The sequence below is a fragment of the Notechis scutatus genome, chromosome 4 (assembly GCF_049901735.1).
Source record: "Notechis scutatus isolate UNSWTSFEM ecotype Mainland chromosome 4, rNotScu1.2, whole genome shotgun sequence".
NCBI classification, from domain to species: Eukaryota; Metazoa; Chordata; class Lepidosauria; order Squamata; family Elapidae; genus Notechis; species Notechis scutatus.
Window position 1 is genome coordinate 21,153,840 of NC_142012.1, and position 23,057 is coordinate 21,176,896.

The following is a 23,057-nucleotide window of genomic DNA, read 5'->3' on the forward strand; positions in this document are numbered from 1 at the left end:
TCTATGTTACTATGTGTCCACTAACATTCCTACTCATGTAACATAATGATTGGATAGAGTTCACCGCTTATGACGTATCACTATGTGTTTTTAATAAAAGAGCTTCCCGAGCTCGTGATCGGGGCAGCTCACCCGAGATAGAACCAGCCTGGTGTCTTTCTTGATGCATTCAACCACCCAGTGGGAAGCCTTCCAAATGCGGAGCAAAGCCGCAAGAAACCTAGTCAGAAATGTTTGTTGATGACCTGCTGTCATGTTTACACCTGCATTTCTTACACCGACCCTACTTTTTCCTTCTCCCTGAAGATAGTTAACAGCACTTCAAAACACTGCTACCACATCCTCAAGGCAAACTTTGCTTCTCTCTTGTCCTTCCTCTTTATACTCAGATTTATGAAATGTAAAATGTTATGAATGGTTTATGGAGAAGCCAAACACGTGTGCATTCTATTTTTCTTCTCTTTCATTGTCATTGCTCCATCACAAGGCATTGATATGAGTAGACACAAGAGTTTCAAGAAAACCTTGAGGTTCTGCCTCACAGAGAAGAGCATGGTGGTTCCATTGTCTATATTATTAAAAAAATCACTTTATTTATTTATTTTTATTTATTTATTTATTTGATTTGTCGATCGCTTACAAGGTAATAGATATAAGTATAAACATGAGTAAGAATACAGGAAATAGGTACGAATAAATGGGGACAATAGGACAGGGACGGTAGGCATGATGGTGCACTTATGCACGCCCCTTACAGAACTCTTAGGAATGGGGTGAGGTCAATAGTGGTTAGTTTGAGGTTAAAGGAGTCGGGGGTTAGAGGATGTAACAACAGAGTCAGGTAGTGCATTCCAGGCATTGACCACTCTGTTGAAGTTGTACTTTCTGCAATCAAGTTTGGAGCAGTTTATATTGAGTTTGTATCTGTTGTTTGCTCTTGTATTGTTGCGGTTGAAGCTGAAGTAGTCATTGACTGGTAGGACATTGTAGCAGATAATTTTGTGTGCTACGCTTAAGTCTAACCGTAGGCAGCATAGTTCAAGGTTGTCCAAGCCCAAAATCTCAAGCCTGGCGATTGATATAAGATATTCTGTTGCGAGCAGAGGAACGTAGTACTCTTCTCATGAAATACTTCTGGACTCGCTTGATTGTATTAATGTCTGATATGCAGTGCGGATTCCAAACTGATGAGCTGTATTCGAGTATTGGTCTGGCAAAAGTTTTGTATGCTCTAGTTAGCAATTTGATATTTCTGGAGGAGAAACTTTTCCCTCATAAAACCTGTGTATTTGCAGTCCCATGGTAAATAATAATAATAATAAATAATAAAGAAGGCAGCTTTACTTGGAACAGCTTGCATCCTATGGCAATATCTGTAACATCATCAACCATCCAGATTTGCCTATCCCAGGTCCATGGTAAGGACTCAATCGGTAGACAAAAATGCCAAACCCAGTCTGAACATTGACTGTGCGAGTAATAACGATAATGATAACGATAATGATAACAATAACAATAATAATTGCAGTCTATTACATAAAAAGAATTGCAAAGAAACACACCAACATAATGTGGGGTTTGCCTCTTACTGTGGCTTCTATTTTGAAAACATTCCATCATCCCAAATTGGGCTTAAATTAGCTGCAGTGCTGCAGGGTATAGAAAATACAACACATCCATACCAAAACAATCTCGTCTGAGTTTACTGCATATGCCCAGGCCTAGATACTGGCTCTAATGAGCTTGGCTTCTGTGTAGCTGCTAGTTTACTTTTCATTTTATTTAATGTCCAGAATAAACATCTTTATCTGTATTCCTGGAAAACACTAAGCAACTCTGGAAGAGAACCACATAAACCAGTGAAATCTTTTCCTTTTAAGGTTTTCTATCCATCATTTTCGGCACCCCATCACGTGTCTGATTGGTTTTCTTTTTCTCCTACTAGGCTTCTCAAAATTCTAGCCTTTTCTTTGTTCATTTGGCTTGTCATTTTATGCACTTTTTTCAGTTCTCTTGCATCCTTTTTCAAGTGTGGTGACCAGAGGTTTAGACAAAATTTTCAGATGTGGATGCACCATAGTTTCATTTAGAGACATGCGTTGCTGTCATTTTTATTTTCAGATCTTTCCTTAATGATTCTGCAGGCAGAATTTATCTTTTTCACAGTAGCTCTACAACGTTGCTGGATCACTGACTATTATTAAAATTTCTCACTGCAGGTTAATTACCGACAGTCCAGATCTCTTCAATATCTATGTGAATTAGGGCCTTTCCTCCACCCATTTCCCATACCCCTCAATGTGCATCATTTTATGAATTGCAATTTCTTGAATTGTATTCCCCATTTACTTGGCCACTTACCCATCTTAAATACATCCTGGAATTCTTCTCAGTCACCTTTTAGCATGTATGGTTTAATGCACCTACAAATAGACCAGCTTACTAGTTACCCACAAATCAAGTTCATTTATGAACAAATTAGAAAGCATCAGTTCCAACTCACATCCTCAAGAGACTTCATTTCTAACTTCCCTCAACTGAGAAGATGGCACATGAATTTCCTTTCTTTTTAACCAATTATCAATCCATAAAATGAAAGATCATGTGGTTTTCAATCTCTTGCGTATATATATATATATATATATATGTGTGTGTGTGTTTCTTATTTTAACCTCACACTCTTTAGGGGGAGGGAGGATATTTTGTGCTTGTTTTTATTCTTGTTATTAGGACACGTTTTCTGAAGAGCTCCTGTCCCATGGACATCTTTCCCTTAAATTATTTAGCAGGACCCCATCCTTTTAAGAGCTGACTCCCACCCCCACCCCGGCACTTCACCCCAACATTGGGATATCTAGTTTGGAGAAAAGGGAAAGGAAAAAGAACATAATGTATCCAATCCAGAGGTGGTATTCAGCAGGTTCTGACCAGTTTTGGAGAACCGGTAATGGAAATTTTGAGTAGTTCGGAGAACAAATAACACCTTTGACTGGTCCCACCCCCATTTATTCTCTGCCTCCCAAGTCCCAACTGATCGGCTGAGTCTTCTTTTGTTGCCCTTCACAGGAGAACAGAGCTGGAAAGCAGGTTAGTGGAGTGGGGAAAGAATGGGATTTTGCAGTAACCTTCCCTCAGGAGTGGGATGGGAATGGGGATTTTCAGTAACCTTCCCCTGCCACGCCGACCAAGCCACACCAAGCCACACCACGCCCACCAAGCCACACCCACAGAACCAGTAGTAAAAAAATTTGAATCCCACCACTGATCAAATTTCTATGAGGCTAGTTGAAGGTCTCCATAAAGATTCTGTGGAGAAAGTTTTTGTCCCTATGATCTCAGACTGAACCAAGATTTAATATTTACAATGGGAGTAGAATTTCTAATGGAGTCACTGGGAACTAAACCCCTCCTCCCCCATTTTCCATTTATTTATTTATTTATTTATTTGTTGTATATGTCTTCCTATACTTATCAATGTGATGTTCATATCTGGAATATGATTTGGGAAAGCTGATGTTTATTTTTTCCTATGGGACTCATGCCTTTTTTCTTTTTTTTACAAAGCAAATGGAATTAAAGTCCAGAAATGCCATGAGGAAATGCAGTATGGTACATTTCATAGAAACTATGTTGTATTAAGGGTCTCTCTCTATCCCCAGCACCATTATACTCATTGAAAATCTATCTTATTTCAGAATGGAATGTGACAATTGCCCTTTGAAGGAGTACATTTGTGCCAAATTTCAGTTAAGGTACATGTTTTTGTGCCCTTTCCTGGAACTAATTCCGGCAGTAATACAGATGATCAAATACATTCGAAATCAAAAGGACAAATGCATTGTCTTCCAGAATTTGCATCAAAGGTTGGAAAAATGTGAGAATATCAAGTGCTAAAGCACTAGGTAAATGGTAAGAATTATTTTGACCTTTTTAACATCTGTGGTGAGATCAGTTCAATATCTAAAGGTTCACATCTCTTTATGGTTCAACTAAACAGTTAATTTCAAAATGCAATTTTGGACAGGAACTGATACTTTTAGAAAGCTGTGGTGTCACTATGGCAACTGACTTTGCTTAAACATAACTGTGAATGGAAAGCATAGTCTCAATTAAATGAGGAAAAGAAAAATCTGAGGTAGCATTGCTATTCACAGATCACTGAACTTTGATATCTGTGTATGTATCAAGCTATCAAGCTATTTCTCATGGTTGCCCATAAAATATTTTGCTCTGTGAGTCTGACATTTTTCCTCTAATCCATTAAAGCTAAAACACAGTCCACAAGGAACGTTGGGAGAAAACAAAAAAAAATTATGTATGCCCTGGCTATGACAAAACGAGTTTCTAAAAAGCCTTAAATTAATTATCAATTTAAGATATATATATTTTTGCAGTCAAGAATAGGCTTTCATTTTTTATTCTTTTTAGTCTCCAATGGATTTTGGATGTTTTACATTTTGGAAGTTTCAGAGAACAAAATGGATGCTTTAAGATAATTTTGCACATCTTAAACTTACCATAGTTCGTAAAATAAGAAGTGAGAGATGTTAATAAAAAAAACCCCAGAGCTTTCGTGTGTAAATTTCAGAGACATTTTTCTAAACATAAGAAGATTACTTGCTCTGGTTTTAGGCTGTTATTTTGTGTATTTTCTACTGTTTTTCTATTTCCTTCTAAAACCTAAATTAATAGTAGGTAATTTGTGAATAAGGCAGCACACAGTTCTACATTTGCTCCTGGTTCAAGTTTGTCTATAAAAGAGTGACTTTTATGTAGAAGGAACCAGCACATCTCGAGCAAAACATTCATAAGAACATTCATAAAATTCGTAAAGAATGCAACCACTTCTCAAACAGTTCAGGTTTATTTTTTGAAACATCTTCAGGCTGATATTGTCCTAAAGAGTTAAAATACACCCACAGAGGCAAATTATAATTTTATTTTTACCTTTCTCAGACGTTGGGTCTGCAGCACAAGAAATAAAGTGTATATTTATCTGACAATAACCGACAATTTTATTAAGTTGTTTTTAAGTATTTCATTCTGGAAAATTGTAAGATTTTATTTTTGGGGGTGGGGGAATGGGGGGCTGGGAGAGAAAAATCAAATTTAAATTAAAATTGTTTTCTCTGAATTCTTTGAAATCTAGGAGATTCTCTGGACTGGTTCAGATAAGCTAATAGTCCCCACCTTTGATGGAGATAATAGTTAAAAATAGTTTATATTTGCACTGCTGAATTTGAAGCTAGAGCAAATGTTTACTTTGTTGTGATTATATATTTAAAAGCAGGAATAACTGCTTGAGATATTTGTGCAGTTGGTCTGGCTCTGCTTTTTCAAACAAATCAGCTTTCTGCACAAAATACCCCTCTGTGACCATGGCCCCAACACACTTCCCTATTCTGCAAATAGTTTTGCCAAAATGAGAGATGGGGGAGAAGAGGAAGGCAGCCTTCACACAATATGCTAAGCCGAAAAGCATCATTAATGAGTGTGTTGGCTATTTTGCCCTGTTTTCACGGCATTTAAGGTTTACTCAACTCAGATGCCCTACATTTATCAAGTGGTGGAAAACAGTGTGCAACAAGATCAGATTCCCAGTAACCAAGCTCTTTAAGTCAGTGTGTTACAGGAACTCAGTCATTGTGAACTTTGATCCAAGAAGTACCCTTAGAGCCCTCTAAGATGAATTTCAGAAAGAACAGTCCAAATCTTGATATATCTTTAGTGACATCACCAACATGAGCCATTGTGGCACAGTGATTAGGGGGCAGTACTGCAGCTACTTCTGCTGACTGCCTGCTGGCTGCCTACAATTTGGCAGTTCAAATCTCACCAGGCTCAAGGTTGGCTCAGCCTTCCATGCTTCAGAGTTGAGTAAAGTGAGGACCCAGATTGTTGGGGGCAAGATGCTGACTCTGTAAACTGCTTAGAGAGAGCTGTAAAAGTACTGTGAAGCGGTATATAAGTCTAAGTGCTATTGCTATTTGGTGGCTAAATGAGCTGGGTTCTAGAACTTGGCAAGCCTCCTGTATTAGTGGCTGATTAACAAATTCAAATAACTTTTTTCAAGCTCACCATGATAATTATTGCTAGTTTCAACAAACATCTAGATCCTTTCCCTAAGTTAACATGGTAGGATTATTTCCAGATTACAGTAACATGGATATAAATATGTAGCAAATAATGTCCCCCATTCTGTGAGCTCTTTATATGAAGCACCTCCATTCCCCTAATGCAGCTGTGTTGTCAGGCTAGACTTTGGGAGACAGGCTCAAAAGTTGTTGAACACAAAGTGGTTCATGCAGTCTGCTTTAGTTGGCATTGGCTTAGTAGCAGATATGAACCAGGGTCCTTTATCTGAGTCAACGTCTGAAGCAGAGGTGGTATTCAGCAGGTTCTGGAGAAACGGTAGCAGAAATTTTGAGTAGTGCAGAGAAACAGCAAATACCACCTCTGACTGGAGATTTTACAGTATCCTTCCCCTGCCACTTACCAAGCCACATCCACTGAACCGGTTTTTAAAAAAAATTGAATCCCACCACTGGTCTGAAGTATGATGCTAGTTTTAGAGGAGAAAATATTGGGGAGGAGGGAAGGGACTAATTGAGCAAGAATATGAAGCTCGTAAGTTGTCCTAGAAAGCAGGGGTGGGATTCAAATTTTTTAACAACCAGTTCTGTGGGTGTGGCTTAGATGGTGGGCGTGGCTTGGTGGTCATATGACTGGGTGGACATGGCTTGGTGGTCATGTTATTGGCTGGGTGTGGCCAATTCAATATCACTCACATCGAGGCACGCATCTCCTCGCCTGGCCTCTCATGACTATGGGGATGCTGCAACAGTCGTAAGTGTGAAAAATGGTCATGTCACTTTTTTCAGTGCCATTGTAACTTTGAATGGTCACTCGACACAAGCAAAGTACCAGCAAAGGAGGGGAAAAAAATTCCAGAAACGTTCCTGAGACAGGAAGTCTAGTCCTGCCAAGAATGTAATAAGGATTAAAGGAGAGGCAGTTTCTGTAAGCAACACCAAAATGTTTCTTTCCTGCCTTCCTTACAGGATTAAGCCAGTAATTTCTTCTAACAACCGGTTCTCTGAACTGCTTAGAATATTAACAACTGGTTCTAGTGAATAGGTGCGAACTGGTAGAATCCCACTCCTGCTAGAAGGCCATATTCACATGGTATGCAAACCCACAGTTAGTTAAACTGAAATTTACTGGGTTTGGTCTACATCTCAAAGCAAAGTAATTACAGTGATTGGGCTTATACAATATTCAGAGTCACAAACTAACTAATTTTAACCAAGAACATTGTGCAAATCTAGTGTATAAGTAACAAAACTATTTTTTAGCTCTCAACATTTCTGCCAGCTGCTTTAAAAAGCCCTCACTTACCACGAATCAATGCAGAACAACTAAGTGTGGAATCTTGAAATATAAAATCTTGAAAAGTCTTACAAAAACTGCACGGAACATCCTAAAACATATATGAAAATTACATAGCTGAGCCTATGGTATAGTGCAGGGGTGTCAAATTCAAGGCTCATGGGCTGGATCTGGGCCGTGGGTGCTTAGATCTGGCCTGTGGGGCTGTTCTGAAAACAGTGAAGGACCAACCAAGGACGCTCTGCCAGGAAAAATGGAGCTGGGGGGGCCATATGCAGCCCCCCCCAAGCTCCGTTTCGGCTGTGATGTCCTCCTGCAGTGCTCTGCCAACAAAAATGGAGCTTGGGAGGGCCACCTTCCCAAGCTCAGTCTTCACTGGCAGAGCACTGCAGGACGTCACAGCTGAAAACAGAACCTGGAAGGGGTGCCCCGACATGAGTGATGTCGAGCTGGCCACACCCATTCGGCCCCCGAGGTCAAATACAACCCTGATGCAGCCCTCAATGAAATCAAGTTTGACACCCCTGGTATAGTGCATTGGTGATGCTGTGCCCTGAATTTTCTCAAGCTGTTTACAGATTGTGGTTTTCTGTGATCAGGGAAGGCTGCCTACCATTGTTCTCTTTCCGTATGCTACAGATCTTGGTGGTGCCTCTTCTGTAGAATTCAAAGTGTGAAATATCAAGCAATGGCACACTCAGTACCTTATGGTGACAGATGCTCCTGTGCAGTAATCTGTCTGCATAATTTCATTGTTCCAAAAATACAGGAGGAGGAAGTGTGGCATGTTTGGGACAGAGTGACTGTAACATGTGCAACCTTAGTATCTCACATTCAGTCATGATATTTTTCAGTGATAAGTTATTATTTAGAACTGGAAAAAACAAAACAGCAATTAACTTGGTAAGTAGTACTTATTCCATCTTTACCAAGGATGAAGATTGGTAATACCTCAGAATTCAGGCTCAGGAATCGAAATTTTCTTGATAGACTTTAAGGTTGGGAAAACTAGACCAAGATACAAAAGATGCAAAAGGTGGAGTGGTACTAGTGAGAAGGATCTCGGCATTCTGGTGGATAGTAAATTTAACACGAGCCAACAGTGTGCTCCAGTTGCAAAATGAAGCAGTGCAATCATGGCTTGTATTTATATAGGTATAGTGTCAAGATCATGGGAAGTGATTGTTCTGCTTTTTGCTGCACTAGTTAGACCACATGTGGAATTGTGTCCAATTCTGGTCATAACAATACAAAAAAAGCAGAATTGGAGAGTGCAGAGAAGAAGATTAAGGAAGATGATAATGGACTTGGAGACTAAATCTTATACAGAATGATTAAAAGAACTGCTATACTTAGCCTGAAGAAGAAAAGGCTAAATGGAAAAATGACACTTTTCAATACCTGAAGGGACATTATAGGTAAGTGGGTGTGGATTGTTCTCTATAACATCTGAGGATAGGGCAAGAATCAATAGAGATCTGTACACAAAGAGATCTTAACTCAATATTAAAAGAGATTTCCTGGCTATGGGAACTTTTAGCCAATTAAGCTAAAAGATGTGAATTATTCAGCCTATGAGGCTACTGAAGGTTTTCAAATAAACATTACACAGCTATTTGTCTAGGATGCTAGAGAAGGTTTTGTGTGCGGGGGTGTGAAGGCTTGGAACAGACTCGTCTAAAAAGAATTAGACAGAGCCAATTTGGTTTCGTAGTAAAGGTACCAGGCTACAAACTAGGTGAGTATAACCTCTAGTCCTTCAATAGGCAATTTTGGCCTGTCATGTCCTAGAAAAAGGCAATGGCAAACCATTCTGAAAACCTGCCCAGACTTGTCCACAACAGACTTGAAGGCATGTAGCCATTCATCAAAACAAGAACTAAGGAATACGTTTGATTCTGATTAGCTCTGAAATAATTTGTCCTAAATTTGAGAGATTTGAAGGGATTAACATTCAGTTATCTACTCTCAAGAAAGGAAGTATGCAAACTTCTTTTCTGTAATACAATTCGGTGGTTTCAGCATAATGCATAGGTAGTCCTTGACTTATGACTGCTTGTTTATCAATTGTTTGAAATTATGATGATATAGCACTTCTGGCTGCCATAAAATATCCCCCCCCCATCATTACACGACTGCATTTCCAGGTACTTGGTAAATGGTTTGCCTTTATAACCAGTTGCAGTTTCATGCATCATACAGGATTGTGATTTGCACATTTTTGCTGGTTTCCAGCATTTTTTGCTGGCAAAAAACACCAATTCGGAAGAATGATTTGTACTTATGACTGTGATTTTTGCTCAATGATCACGATGATTCACTTAATGACTGGTGCAAAATATATCACAAAATTGGGTCTGGTCATGTGGGTGCATTGACTTAAAACTGTAACAATTTATGACTGGAAATCCAGTGCCAATTGCAGTTGTAAATTGAAGACTACCTCATCTAATGTTTCAACTTAGACAATTGTGACTTATTATATGTACTCCAGGAGAACTTATCTCATTGTTTTTGTTTATATTAAAATAATGACTTGAGGGAGATAGATCAACCCATTTTATGAAATCGTCAGAGGCTTCATTCCTTTCAGGAATTGCAGGACTTGTGCTAGTTTTAGTGGGATTAGAGTTAGAATGCTAGATGTAAAAAATTACAAAGGCAAAAAGGATTATGCTTTGTCTACTTCCACACAGTACTAATGAAAAGTATGATATTATTTGTTGCAGATGGCCTCTGATATGAAATTAAAAGTTGTATGTAACTACATCAAGACTGAAGCTGGAATCTCTGTGCACAGAAATATAATATATAGTATCTATAAATTTGGTGAGGTTCCAGTTTCATTTAAATAGAAAACAAAAAAAGGTTTTACATTCTTATTGCCTAAAATGTAAGAAAATGAAAAATATATTTAAATGCCAACAAATATGTAGTATTCTGTAACAAATTAATCTATTGAGGCAATCAAGCAAAGGAGATCCATGCACTTACTGTCCACATCCATTGTGTAAATGGTTGCCAGTGCGGCATTAGGTTACGGGACTGGACTAGACTGCAGACCTAAGTTCAAATCCGCCTTAAACCTTGGACTTAGTGATTAATTTTGGGTCATTCACCTTTTTACAATCTAATTGACCTCCCATGAAAACCACACTGAGCTTCTGGAGGAAATGAAGACTATATCTGTCACAAATACAACAAAATAGGATGTGTCAGGAATGGGATAAGGACAAAGAAAATAATAACGGGTTCACCAAATGTCAGTATCTATGCAATATGGGATCCAAATATTTGGATTTCACTTCTTAGGATGGGCAAAATAGTTCACTGCCTGCCATTAGAACTTGGAAAGAAGAAAATTTGGAAAGGCCATTCTATTTTAAGAGGGAATAAGAGAACTTCTGGTTTGGGATTCTAAACCAAGACATGTTTTTCCTGTTACAAAGATGCACCTCACATTTGTGAATTAATGAAAGGCATACTGATAATTCTAAAAAGAATTTTATTTGAAATGCCTGTTTTTCATGGGGTGGATTTTTTTTAGGTTTCCTGTGCTATTTATTTATTGCATTATACTGTTTTATTTATAAACATTAAACAATGATGTCACTCGAACATGGATTATTAGGCAGATTCAATAAACAACAGCAAACGTGGAAAGTAGAAGATCCCACATTCAGCTCCCTGAAATTTTAAAATGTATCTCTGTGAAACAGATATGCAATTTCCTACTGTCAATAGACTATCCTTCTTCAACCAGGTCACTCTTGGTTTATTGGACCTCCTATATGAAGACTTGTTAGTCATCTTAAAAGACAACAAAGACACTCTTTTGGGCAAGTCAGAGAGCTTGTGGACTAGGACAGGTAACACACAAACCAAGTAATAAAAAGGTTTGCTCCCCTCACAAAGAAACCTGAGCGAGTGTTGAATATGTACTATCACATACTGGAGATTTAACAAGAGATCTTCTAGGTTCATGCACATTTTTATTGAGTAGTAATATAAAATGCTTTTTTTTTTCATTGTTACAAGTGCATGCTTTGATTGCCAACATTTCATAAGTCAAATTACAAAGGCAAGGCTGTAGGCTGTAGTGAATTACTTGGGCACTTATACAATTGATAAAAAATATCAGTGGACTGTTTTGTTGGTTTTTCCTCCTCCTTTAAGACTGAACCAGTTGTAACCCGTAACTGATATATAAAGGGAAAAAAAGTGAAAAAAAATCACACATTTTGTGGCACATGACAGAACGTAACAAAATGACTAACTCATCATGACGTTAACAGTTCTCATGCATTTAGTTTCACATGTAACTACAAACTTAGTTTAAATTTCACAAGGTTTGCTAAACATGCTAACCATCTATATGTGCACTGACAAGCTTATATTAAAAACTTTTAAGAATACTCTCCCCCTTAGATTTTTTCAAAGCTTTTTTGATTACAAAATTTCAAAGGCATTAGCATTTTCTTTTTAGAGAATATAAAGTACGCCAGTATACATACATTTCCAGTATAAGTCAGACCACTAAGCGCATTACAGTCCCATACAGGCCTATACAGCCAATTTTTTTTCTTAAAAAACATGCATAGGCAGATTTTTTACAGAATATAGATGCTTTCACTGCACTTAATATGGTGTCTTGTTCACTATACTTAAAAATGCACCACTCATAAATATTTAAATTCAGCAAGCCACAACCAAGACTTGATTTACCAAAAAAAGGAACGAAAAAAAGAAAAAAAATCCTAAATATAAACTGAAACTAGTAAAAGAAAAAAAAAGGATATCATTATTCCAGTTTTTTTTCCTTAAAAACATAAATGAAAAAGATTTCTCATCGCCAAATTAATTAAGGTAAATGTTATAATTAAAGAAGGGTATTCAAGCACACTAAAGAAACCTGAGGTAAGCATAATGTGTACAAAATTAAATTGTCTTTTTTTTGGCATTTTTAACAAATTTGCAACATTCTCTTTTTCTTTTATATATATTTTTAAAGATTGCCTAATTTTTTTTGTTTTGTTTTGTTTTAGATAGCCGTCGTCTGACAAGAGTAGCAAAACATTATCAATAAATAGTCTCCTTATTTAGTTTGTACATCACTCTGTTAAAAATGGTTTGGATGTTGTCCATGTATAGTGCTGCAACTGTAAACGTACAATAGTTAGTAAGAAATCAGACAAAGTTGTCATGTCCAGTAACATAATAATAAAAGGCCTTTCAGTTAACATATCTAGAGATTTCCAATGCAATAGGAAAACAGGTTCATTCCCCCAACTTTGCAATATAGACCAGCATTAGCTTTCGTTTATTTCTCTACAAGCATTTTAAAGGCATGTCCAAGGAGGTGTTTCTACCTCCACCCCCACCCCACCAAAATAAAGTTTACTATCTCTTCTTAGATGATATTGTAAACTGAATCCAACATCTGGCCCCAGAGCAGGTAAGCTACTGTCAGAGGCAAGAAAATCCAACTGCTGTTGAGCAGCAGTCCCACGGTGCCCTGCTCAAAAACAAAAAAAAATTATCCCTGCGAGTCAGAATAGGTCACTGGATATTGCTGCTGTTACTGCCATTGCTGTCGGTGCCGTTCGTCTCTGAAGAGATTCCCTTGTTGATGGAATTCAGGTTGGCATCAGAAGGCATGGCATCCCTGCGCGGGGGCATCCTTTCATTGATCCGGTCCAAGCCTTTGGCTTCTTCAAAGCTTGTGATCTTATGCTGTGGTGAGAATCCTTTGATAGCTGAAGAGAAAAGAGGGAGTGGGGAAGAAAAGAACAACAAAACAAAACAGGAAAGAAAGTCAGTGGGAACAAAGGGTTGGGGTTTTTTTATCAGCTACTACTGATCAATGAGTGAGAGATTCCTTCAAAGTGAAGAAAACAAAAAATGACAACGCAATTAAAGCTTCTGGATGTAATTGGAAACAGCTAAAAGGTGAACAGCCAATGTCTCTTGAATGATCAATATGCTCCCAACAAAATCCAGTTCTGGCATTTTGTTCTGCAGGTTCGGCTAAATGAACAATTTTCAGGACAAGTAGAGTTCAGAAAGAAAGAAAGAAAGACAACTAAAATTGATTTTCTTGAGATCTGGAAGCCAATTCTCACTATTCTTTGGGAGGTGGCAAGAACTGACGATCACAATTATTTCCTGTAGGAAATTTCATTTGTTTCCATAACGGTTGCTGAAATTATAGCAAGAAATCTGCTTGGTCCTAACATTGAGATTAACCCAGTCTGATACCAACAATAAACTGTGAATGTGAATGGAGATTTGAAATGAGGATTTTAAGAATATTTTGAGGTATTTTGATAAGGTTTGTTTTTTTAAGTGGGTTTCCCTTTATAGATTTTTGAAAGGTCTTCACGGTTTTGTCTGTGATAGAATGTATGCTGATTTTATAGATTATTTTTATTTCTTTGAAATGAACGGATGAAATTTAGCAATTTTGCTATTCTTAGCAACTTCCAAAGGCTCTACAAACAATTGTATTAAGATTTCAAAAGTGTGGCTTATCCAAGGACTCTTTCCAAGGACTCTTTCCAATCATTTTATAGTCACACTCCTAGATGAACAAACTTGCTATGCTGCTGTCTATGGAAAATCCAGAGGGGAAATATAACAAATAGTTAGGTTTTCAATCACTATTAAAAGATAAAGGGTCCAAACTACAAATAGCATCTATTGTTTTGCTCTTCTTGCAGGAATTACTCACAACTACTAACTGCTATATTAGAGCCAAGATTTTTAAAAAAACCTAAGGCTTTTTAAAATTGGGGTTTATTAAAAATCCTGATTAATCTAGAAGAAAGCTTTTTATTCCCATCAATATTATTACTAAAGCCACGTTTAACTGTTGCTTACACATAATTTGTTTTTTTTTAAAAATGAAAACAAAGGAGTTGCTAAGTTGGTGGCATGCTATGCAACAGCTGAATTTCTTTATTGTAGTACACTGGCTGCCCCATTGTTAAGGACCCTGTGTTGTATCTGTAAGATTCATCACTGAAGGAAAACTTTTTAACTATATTGCACGGAAGACTTTCAGTGTCTTCAGCATAGCAGAATGGATTTGTATGCTATTCAAAAACAATAAACTTCTGTCAATCCCAGATAATTAGGGTGGTTGTTCAATGTGCCATGGACTCTGAATATAATTGTTTTAGCATATTTGTCATTCTTAGCTTTGAAAGTGTAAGAACAGGAGAGAAAGTAACTGAATTTTAAAAAGTGAATGAATTTTCCATTTAGCACTGGCATTGAGTTCCACATTGCTCTCACTAGATACTGCTCACTTTCTATTCCCTTCCAGGGCTTTTCTTAATATTTTCAAAATGAAAATGGGAAGAATTTTGGGCAACAATCTGTTTAACTTTTCAATTGCTACTATTCTAATTTTCAATAAAATTAAAACCAAATGTTTCATATTAGATTTAAATAATGTTTGGTTATGCTTATTTCTGCTGTTTTTTTTAACATGCAGAGAATCCAGCTAGTCCCAAAAAAAAAAAAAAAACATGGGGGGGGGAGTTATTGGATGGATGTGAGCAAAAGAAAAGAGTGTAAAGAGATCCAATTTTTGTTGGTCAGTTGACTAACCAAATCTATTTTCTATTAGAGAAAAAGCAAATTATTTTCTGAATTTTGATTTTATGTTCAATTTTGTTGTCCCTGGTATTATTAAACTTGGGTAAATGTTTGTAGAACTCCTCTCATGCTGATGTCTTTCCCACCACAACCATGGAAATGAGAATTGCAGAAAGATCTGGAAGATTGACACCCCTCTCCCAAATTATGTGGCAATTTTTTTCATTCATTGCCAGATGAAATCCACAGTATATTATTCCATCTGAAATGGCATTCGGTTTGTGAAATTCCCAAAGAATTGCTGATGGATTGGATTTAAAGAACCAAGAGTGAAAAGGAAGTTATTAATTATTTACTTCTAAAAAATCTTGTCCAAGAGTTAGGGTTTAATAATAAAGGTGTTACACCTTTACTTGAACAAGAATTTGCTAGCAAATATATATATATAACTGAAATTGATTTGAGTTCTCTCAGTATAAAGTATCAACTGGAACATATTTTTCACGTATGGAATATTATTTCAGTACAGTACTGGATATCCCAATACATTTGAAGTTTGTACACTGGCTTCTTTAAGACAACATAGTCTTTTGTGGAAATTTTCAAAGGGATAAAAATATCTTTTTTTCCCTGGCATTCTCTTTTCCCACATATCACTCAAGTTTAAAATCTCACCCATTCTCCACCAAATTTCAGAGATGTTTCAGAGCTAAAGGTAGGGTGAACAATTATTCTTAAGAACATTTCCTTTAAATTTTCACCACACTGCTGCCAGTTATGACCCATTCAGTTATGAACCAGGTATATGAAGAATGGCAGTGAGGTAGAAGTTTGTCTATTTCTGTGGAGCATGTGTTGCTACTGGAGGTGTCCTGTGGCCTGGAGAGGCCACCAGTGAAGCTATACTTATAATCACATTCTCTATTTGATTTCCCAAAGGAGAAAACCATTATAAAATAGTGATGAAGTAAAACTTCCATTATAGTACAAGCTGATAATAAATAGAAGTTTAATCTGAACAAGATCTATTTCCAGAATGGGAAGCATACTGTAAATTAATCTTTATGTCAAGAAGACATATTTATACATCATAGTGTTGAAGAATGTGTTCTGCTGCTGGTCAGACAATGATTATTAGCAGTTTACATTGAGAGTAATGCTAGAAACACAACACAGTCACACAAATCACAGGAAAAAAAAAAACAGCCAAACTGTCAACAAGAATGCACACTGCAGAGTAGAATTTGCCAACAGGAATAGAGAATTCCAATGTAAATAGCAGCTTACTCACTGCTATTTAGAAAGCAGTTGTATTTTCTCTTACTTATTTCTATGATTCTTTTTCCACCTCTGTAACAAAAACTTTCTTAAAAGCAAAAATAGATAGGAGAAGCCAAAATGGTACTATTACGTCTTGCCAGAAAGCTAATACTTTTTTTTTCCTTAAGAAAAACTCACATTTTTATGTGGGCAAGAACAAAATACAACTGAATATATTTGTTTTGTTTTGTTTTAAAGGGGAATTTTAGAGAGTCTTCTCATCTTGCAAAACAATTTGAAATATTAATTTTCTCATTGCACAGAACATATTTCATCATAAAAAATTGGAGACCTCTTAACTGCATAACTAAAAGAATTTCATAGGTGTCAAAATGAAAGGTACGCTTAAGAGATGCAGCTTAACGTTTTTCATTCAAACTGCTCTGACAGTAATTCATTTGTGCCAGAAATCCTGTAAAATAATGCTGATGTTAAGGGTGGAATTACAGGAAGTTCCCAAGGCTTGGGGGGAAAAAAATACTGTCTTACCATCTCATTGTATTAATGATTTTTTTCCCCTTCCCCGAAGGGTATTTTAAAATGTGTTGAATTACAGAGAAGACCCATTCACTTTGCTATGGACTTCAATACAGGGGAAATTCTTTTCAGTTTTACTGATGTACTCTCCGTTTTTGGAGATAGCTAAAGAGAACACGATGAACAGATTGGTCCCCTGAAAGAAACTGCTTGTTTGCCAAATAACTTTAATTGGATTGCAAGCTTTCTTATCCTTCTGTGACACTGATTCAGCATCTGAAGCTTCATGGACACATATCAGAACATTTTTTTTTTTGCAACTTTAAGAAACAACATCAACAACAAAAGAAACACTTTCCCCTTTAAAGCAAGTAAACTGAGGTTAATACTGAGCCACAATTGTTAGCTCAACACCCACACACTCTATACAAGCTACAGCAAAAGAATGAATACACCCAGCAGAGCCCTTATCTGTTGCAACCACAACAGAAAGGGATCTGGCCAATTTACCTTCATCAGCCTCAATAGCCTCAACAGTAGCTGAAGAGAAGAAAGGGGTAGCAAAATGAATGAGAAAAATGAGCAGAGGATTTAACTCTCAGAACAAGTCAGTGAATAGCAAAGGAGCTAAGTACACTTAAAGGTTATTATAAGTGCTGGATTTTGACACAGAAGACAACACAAAAGGCCACATACAGAAACAAACACAGGTCTTGTAACTTGCAGGCAATAGATTTCTTGTTTATTTTTGCAGGGGGGTGAAGAAGCATGTGATCTGGTATTTGAAAATGACCACGGTGGTTGTTAAATAGAATATAAATTGGAAGTTCCAATGATTAAGTCAATTTAGGACGAGAACAATTGCCATATTTAATGGGGCAAGTTAAACAGAGGAGCGCCATATAGAGAAAACAAAACTTTAAGCAGGCAGAAGAAATCAGCACCATTGCTGAAACAGCATTTCCTCTCAATTCCACTTCTTGGTAACTTTGAAGATGCTTTGGATTTCATCTCCCATTATCTCCCATTATTCTCAGTAATTTGGGAATTGTTGAGAGTTGAATTCCAATGCATTCAAAGAGCATAAGATTGTGGAAGGCCTTAATAGCAGTTTTTTTTTTAAAGGAATATGCTATTTGTAAACTTTGGTGAGCATCTTTCCCTCCATTTTCGTTCATTCTCTATATATTTACACCAGTGTCCAACATTTTATTTAATGCATTTCTTATTATTTTTGCACTCATCATATTTTGAGGTAATCTATAAGTAGCTGAAATTCTAACAAATGTTAGAATTCTATGTTCTATATCAATCTATATGTAAGTTTTTGAATGGAGCTAAAATACTGTAAAACAGGCCATTTCATAGTTGTTGGTAGAATAACACAGATTTAAAATTTGCCTTTTAAAACTGGGCTTAAGAATATACAAGCAGAAATTAAAAATACTGTTGTTAGCTTGAATTTCCTTGGACAGCCAGTTGGCTTTAACATATTATCAGCCTGAGTCTGACCAAATCAGGATATTGTACTTTTGCAAATGAAATATTTAATATAGACATCTGTGATATCTCATTAAATGCCATATTGCATCAAGGGTATGTTCCCCCATAGAATCTACAGCCCTGGCAGGAGAATCAAATGATAAAAATAAATATGCATAATCAACATGAAAGAGAGAAAATAAAGAACAAAGATGAGCAACAAGATCTAAATTGCATGGAAATGTTGAAAATAATGACTACTAAGAATGAGCACATTTCACAGACTATATTGCCCATATTTTCTGTTAATTGCTCTTAACAGAAATTATGTTCATTTCAGTATATTTGATGAATGGTGTAAGATATTAACTAATGGGTGGGTATAGTAATGTTCTACTAGATTTAATACTGCAGTATTTGCCAGTGCATAGTTTAATGAGACTTTTGAATGATGTGACAGAAGGAAATTTTACTTCTTTAACTAGGACTGCAACATTTTTGGTAGACCAAATTATCTGAAAGTCAAATATCCTCCATGCACTACAAATTGCATCAGTGTATCACAAATATTCTGTCATACTGCAGCATTTACAAAGCAGACCATTACAATATGTGTAACACACAAGCCACCAAAAAGAGAGTTTACCACAGAATACCTGAATCTTCTAGATAAGAGAAAAAGAGACAAAAAGGGGAAAAGTACAGGGAAGAAACTCCAAGAAGAAATGGGAAAGTTAGAGGCTGAGACTGAGTTATTGGAAAGGCGAATGTCCATGTCTCATGGTTACTAAAACTTGCATTATAATTACAATAGGACACTCATGGGTGCATGAAATATATAACAGTTATATACATCAATAAATCTGATTGTGGCTCCTTACTTCAAGAAGTTTATCCTGCCAGCTAGACTCTATAACATAATTCATGCAAAATATGTTTTGGATACAGTCACTGGGTAAAAATGCTTTCCTGCTGCATTTAGATCAAAATCAATTAATGAATGCTTTCTCAAGTTCACTTATGACTTCCCCAGGTATGGATTAGTGAATTGTTAATCACTAGATTTGCTATTAGATATGTATCTATGAAGGAAACCTGGATTCCAATTGAAATATGCAGATTTCCGTGAACAAAAAGAATAATAAAAGGCACACTTTTTTTGGAGGGGGTGGAAAGGGAAGGCGAGGTTGTTGCATTTTGGAGAGGTTGTTGGAGAGGTTGTTGCATTTTGCTGTGGAAGGAGAGAAGGATCACATGTTCCTGAAAAATACTCAGATCTGTATTGCTGTATCGAGCTATTCTTCCCCCAAAATATCAGTATTCCTGAAACTGTGTTCCCCAATCTGCCCCTTGTGTTTATGAAACCACAATGGGTTCAGCCATCATGCTAAACATGGGACTAAAAGAAACCCCAGCCTTTTGGGGTGCAGCTACATGGAATTAGATAATGTACTCACTATAGCAGTCATATAGACTTGGCTTTCTTTTTAGCATTGCTACAGGAAAGAAACTTAGCAACCCAGCAAGCCTAAATGGCATACTAGTGTTCTATGGTTGACCTTGCTCACACGCCCACAATACAGTGCTCATCACATATGCACTGCAAAACTGTCTACTGGGAAGTTAACAATGATAGCTAGGCCAGCCAGACAAGCCAGTAGAGGCAGAAGTTCCTGTCAGCATCCCACCAAGTATTAGGTGCGTCAAGGACTCCAGTGTATACTTGCTTACAGGAAGGAGGGTTTTTCAGAATTGTGCAAATTATTAACAATACTGCACAGATGTATTCATGTACAAGGGGACTATTTCTGCATTTATAAATTGGGCACTCAGACCCATTTTGTAGTCTGTCTCTCTGCCTTGTGACTTTTTAAATTGGTGCAGAGTTACATTCTTGCTGCTCAAACCAATACAGAGTAGACTAAGGAAAAAGCTTGGTTGGTTTGAACATTTTATCTTTATATTGGATCCCCAGTCGTTTAGCTGTGCTATAAGGCAGATGAATTTTAGGAAGCCAGCACAAATATGAATTAGACATACTTTCCCCCAAGATTGCTACGCTCCTTCTGCAAGAGATTCCTTCCCGGAAATTAAGAAATAATCTATTTTTTTTCTTATATAATAACGTCAAGTGTAGATAAAATTGGTTTGAAAATTAGACTTGTCCTATCTCTCTCTCTGTGTATATATGTGTGTATGTACGTATGTGTGCAACCCAATTTTGTGAAGTACGTTCTGTACCCTTTCCCTCAATTGTGTGTGTGTGTGTGTGAAAATACAATCTTGTTATAATGGAAAGAGGGTGAAAAATTTAGCTCTATCCCAGTACACATGTGCAAAAGCACTTACCACTTTGTAGAGTCTGCTTCCCTCCCGAGAGCACCCCGCTGGGCAGCATTCCTGTGGGGGTCAACCCTTTCAGAGTCAGCACACTCTCACTCTCCTCCCTGATGGGAACAGAATGAGACGTCAGTTGTGGGTCGCAACAGAAACAATCAGAGGAAACAGGTTGTGCAGCTGGGCAACTCTTCTAACACTTGAAGAACACTTCTGTTTATCACACCTTTTTTTTTTTTTACTGTGGCAAGCTGCTTGTGACGCCAGTCTTTTGAGTAAAAAAGCAGGACCACCTATAGTAAGCAGAACAAAATCCCCACTAATACAGGCCCAGGAATTATGACATGTTGTATATTCCTGTAATGAATAAGGAATTATAAATCTCAAGTCCATCTTGATGGGTAGAGGATTTCATCTAGAAATGAGGCGAGTTTAGACCAAGGCTCTCCAACCGTGGCAACTTTAAGACTTGTGGACTTCAACTCCTAGAATTCCTCAGCCAGCTTTTGCTGGCTGAGGAATTCTGAGAGTTTAAGTCCACAAGTCTTAAAATTGTCAAGGTTGGAGACAGCTGGTTTAGATAGTAAAAGCATTTTAAAAAAAAGGTAAGAACACATGATTATTAACCACATCATTATGCTGGTGAATGTTCATGTAACACTTTTCTTCTTCCATTCAATTGTGATCGATTTTTGGAGACTGCTTGGACAAGTCCCTTCTTGGCAAGAATTTTCAGAGGTGGCTTACCATTGGGAGGTCTGAGAAAAAGTGACTGGCCCAAGATCATCCAGGTGGCTTTATGTCTAAAGTGAGACTAGAACTCATGGTCTCCCAGGCCATAGCCTGATGTTTTAACCACTACACCATGCTGGCTCTATATAAATGATATATGAAGCAAATCAAAGGTAGTGTCGGAGCCAAAGGGATAAGGAGGGAAACTACTCTTTTCTTGTATCTCCAACTCTCTTTTCTCTTTCAAAGTAGGTTCCAGGAAAAGGATTGCTAATACTTACCAACTACTAAGGAGCTATATACTGCAATGTTTAGAGCAGGGGTGTCAAACTCGATTTCATTGAGGGCCGCATCGGGGTTGTGTTTGATCTCGAGGGGAGGGGGGCATGGACGGGGTGGGCACGGGAATGATGTCACTCATGTCAGAGGGGGGCGAGTTCCTGTTTTCGGCGGGGTCAGCCTCTGCCAGCAAAAACAGAACTTGGGAGGGCCACATGCAGCTCTTGCGAGCTCTGTCTTCACTGGCAGGTTCTTTGCTATTTCCAGGATGGCCCCACGGGCCAGATCTAAGAACCCCGTGGGCTGCATCCATTTGACACCCCAAGTTTAGAGCTTCTCCAATTAAGGTAAAAGCTATAGGAAATTAGAGCAAGGCCATACACAGCCACAGAGGTGTAAACCATCACATACATGGGATGAACGTTCACTCAGCTCAATTCACCACAACACTGCAATATTTCAACAAGGCTCCACTTAATCCTGCAGTACAGCATCCCAGGAGGAAGAAGTGATCTGGGTCAGAATGGCCTCTAAGCGAAAAAAAGTGTGTGCATAGGTGGGTGAATATTTGTGTTTTTGGCTTCAGGCAGCAAAATGTCTTAGACTAACTTCTGCAGTTCAATCATCTGGATTGTTCTAAAGCTTGTAACATATAAAAATTCTGAGATGACAAACTATTGGTAGCCCTTGACTTACAAACACAACTGAGCCCAAAATTTATGTTGCTGGGACAGCTGTTGAGTTTAGCCCCCTTTTACAACACTTCTTGCTATAGCTGTGAAGTGAATCATGGCAGTTGTTAAGTTAGGAACACGGCTGTTAAGTGAATCTGGCTTCCCTGTGGACTTTGCTTATCAGAAGGTGACAAAAGATGATCACATGACCCCAGGATATGCAACTGTCATAAGTACATGCAGTTGCCAAATGCCTGAATTTTGATCACATGATCATGGGGACTCTGCAATGGTTGTCAATGTGAAAAATAGTCATAAGTGACTTTTCAGTGCCATTGTAATTTCAAACAGTCACTAAATGAATGGTTGTAAATCAAATACTACCTGTATGCCTATTCAGAGATTGTATGGCTTATCTGTATTGTAAAGGAACATACAACTGATAGAAGGCAATTTCCTTTTTTAATAAAGCTGATCGGGTAAAACCCTGAGGGAATGCAGGAAAATGTCTTTTACTGTTTTAGAGCCATGGTGGAGCAGTGGTTAGAATGCAGTATTGCAGTCTGACTCTGCTCACTGACAGGAGTTCAATCTTGACCAGCTCAAGGTTGACTCAGCCTTTCATCTTTCTGAAGTCGGTAAAAAGAGGACTCCGATTATTGGGTGCAATATGCTGACTCTGTAAACCACTTAAAGATTGTTATAAATCAGGGGTTGCCCAATCCTGGGCCCACTAATGGGCTGTGGCCTATTTGGTATTGGGAC

At 37.6% G+C, this 23,057-nt stretch overlaps 1 protein-coding gene across 12 annotated transcripts in view; it reads right to left on the minus strand.

Moving 5' to 3' along the window:
* Window positions 1-11,361: 11,361 nt before the first annotated feature.
* The window catches only part of PPP3CA (protein phosphatase 3 catalytic subunit alpha), a 208,889-nt gene continuing 197,193 nt past the window's right edge, over window positions 11,362-23,057 (minus strand). For 6 of the 12 annotated variants that reach the window (XM_087962896.1, XM_087962894.1, XM_087962895.1 and 3 more), the window contains 3 exons: window positions 20,620-20,717; window positions 17,299-17,328; window positions 11,362-13,145 (listed from right to left, as the gene is read on the minus strand). In XM_087962896.1, coding sequence (XP_087819022.1) covers window positions 12,949-13,145; window positions 17,299-17,328; window positions 20,620-20,717 — 325 coding nt within the window. In that variant the 3' untranslated portion in view covers window positions 11,362-12,948. The remainder of the gene's footprint in view (window positions 13,146-17,298; window positions 17,329-20,619; window positions 20,718-23,057) is intronic. The other 6 variants (XM_026672699.2, XM_087962898.1, XM_087962899.1 and 3 more) reach the window with 1 other exon arrangement.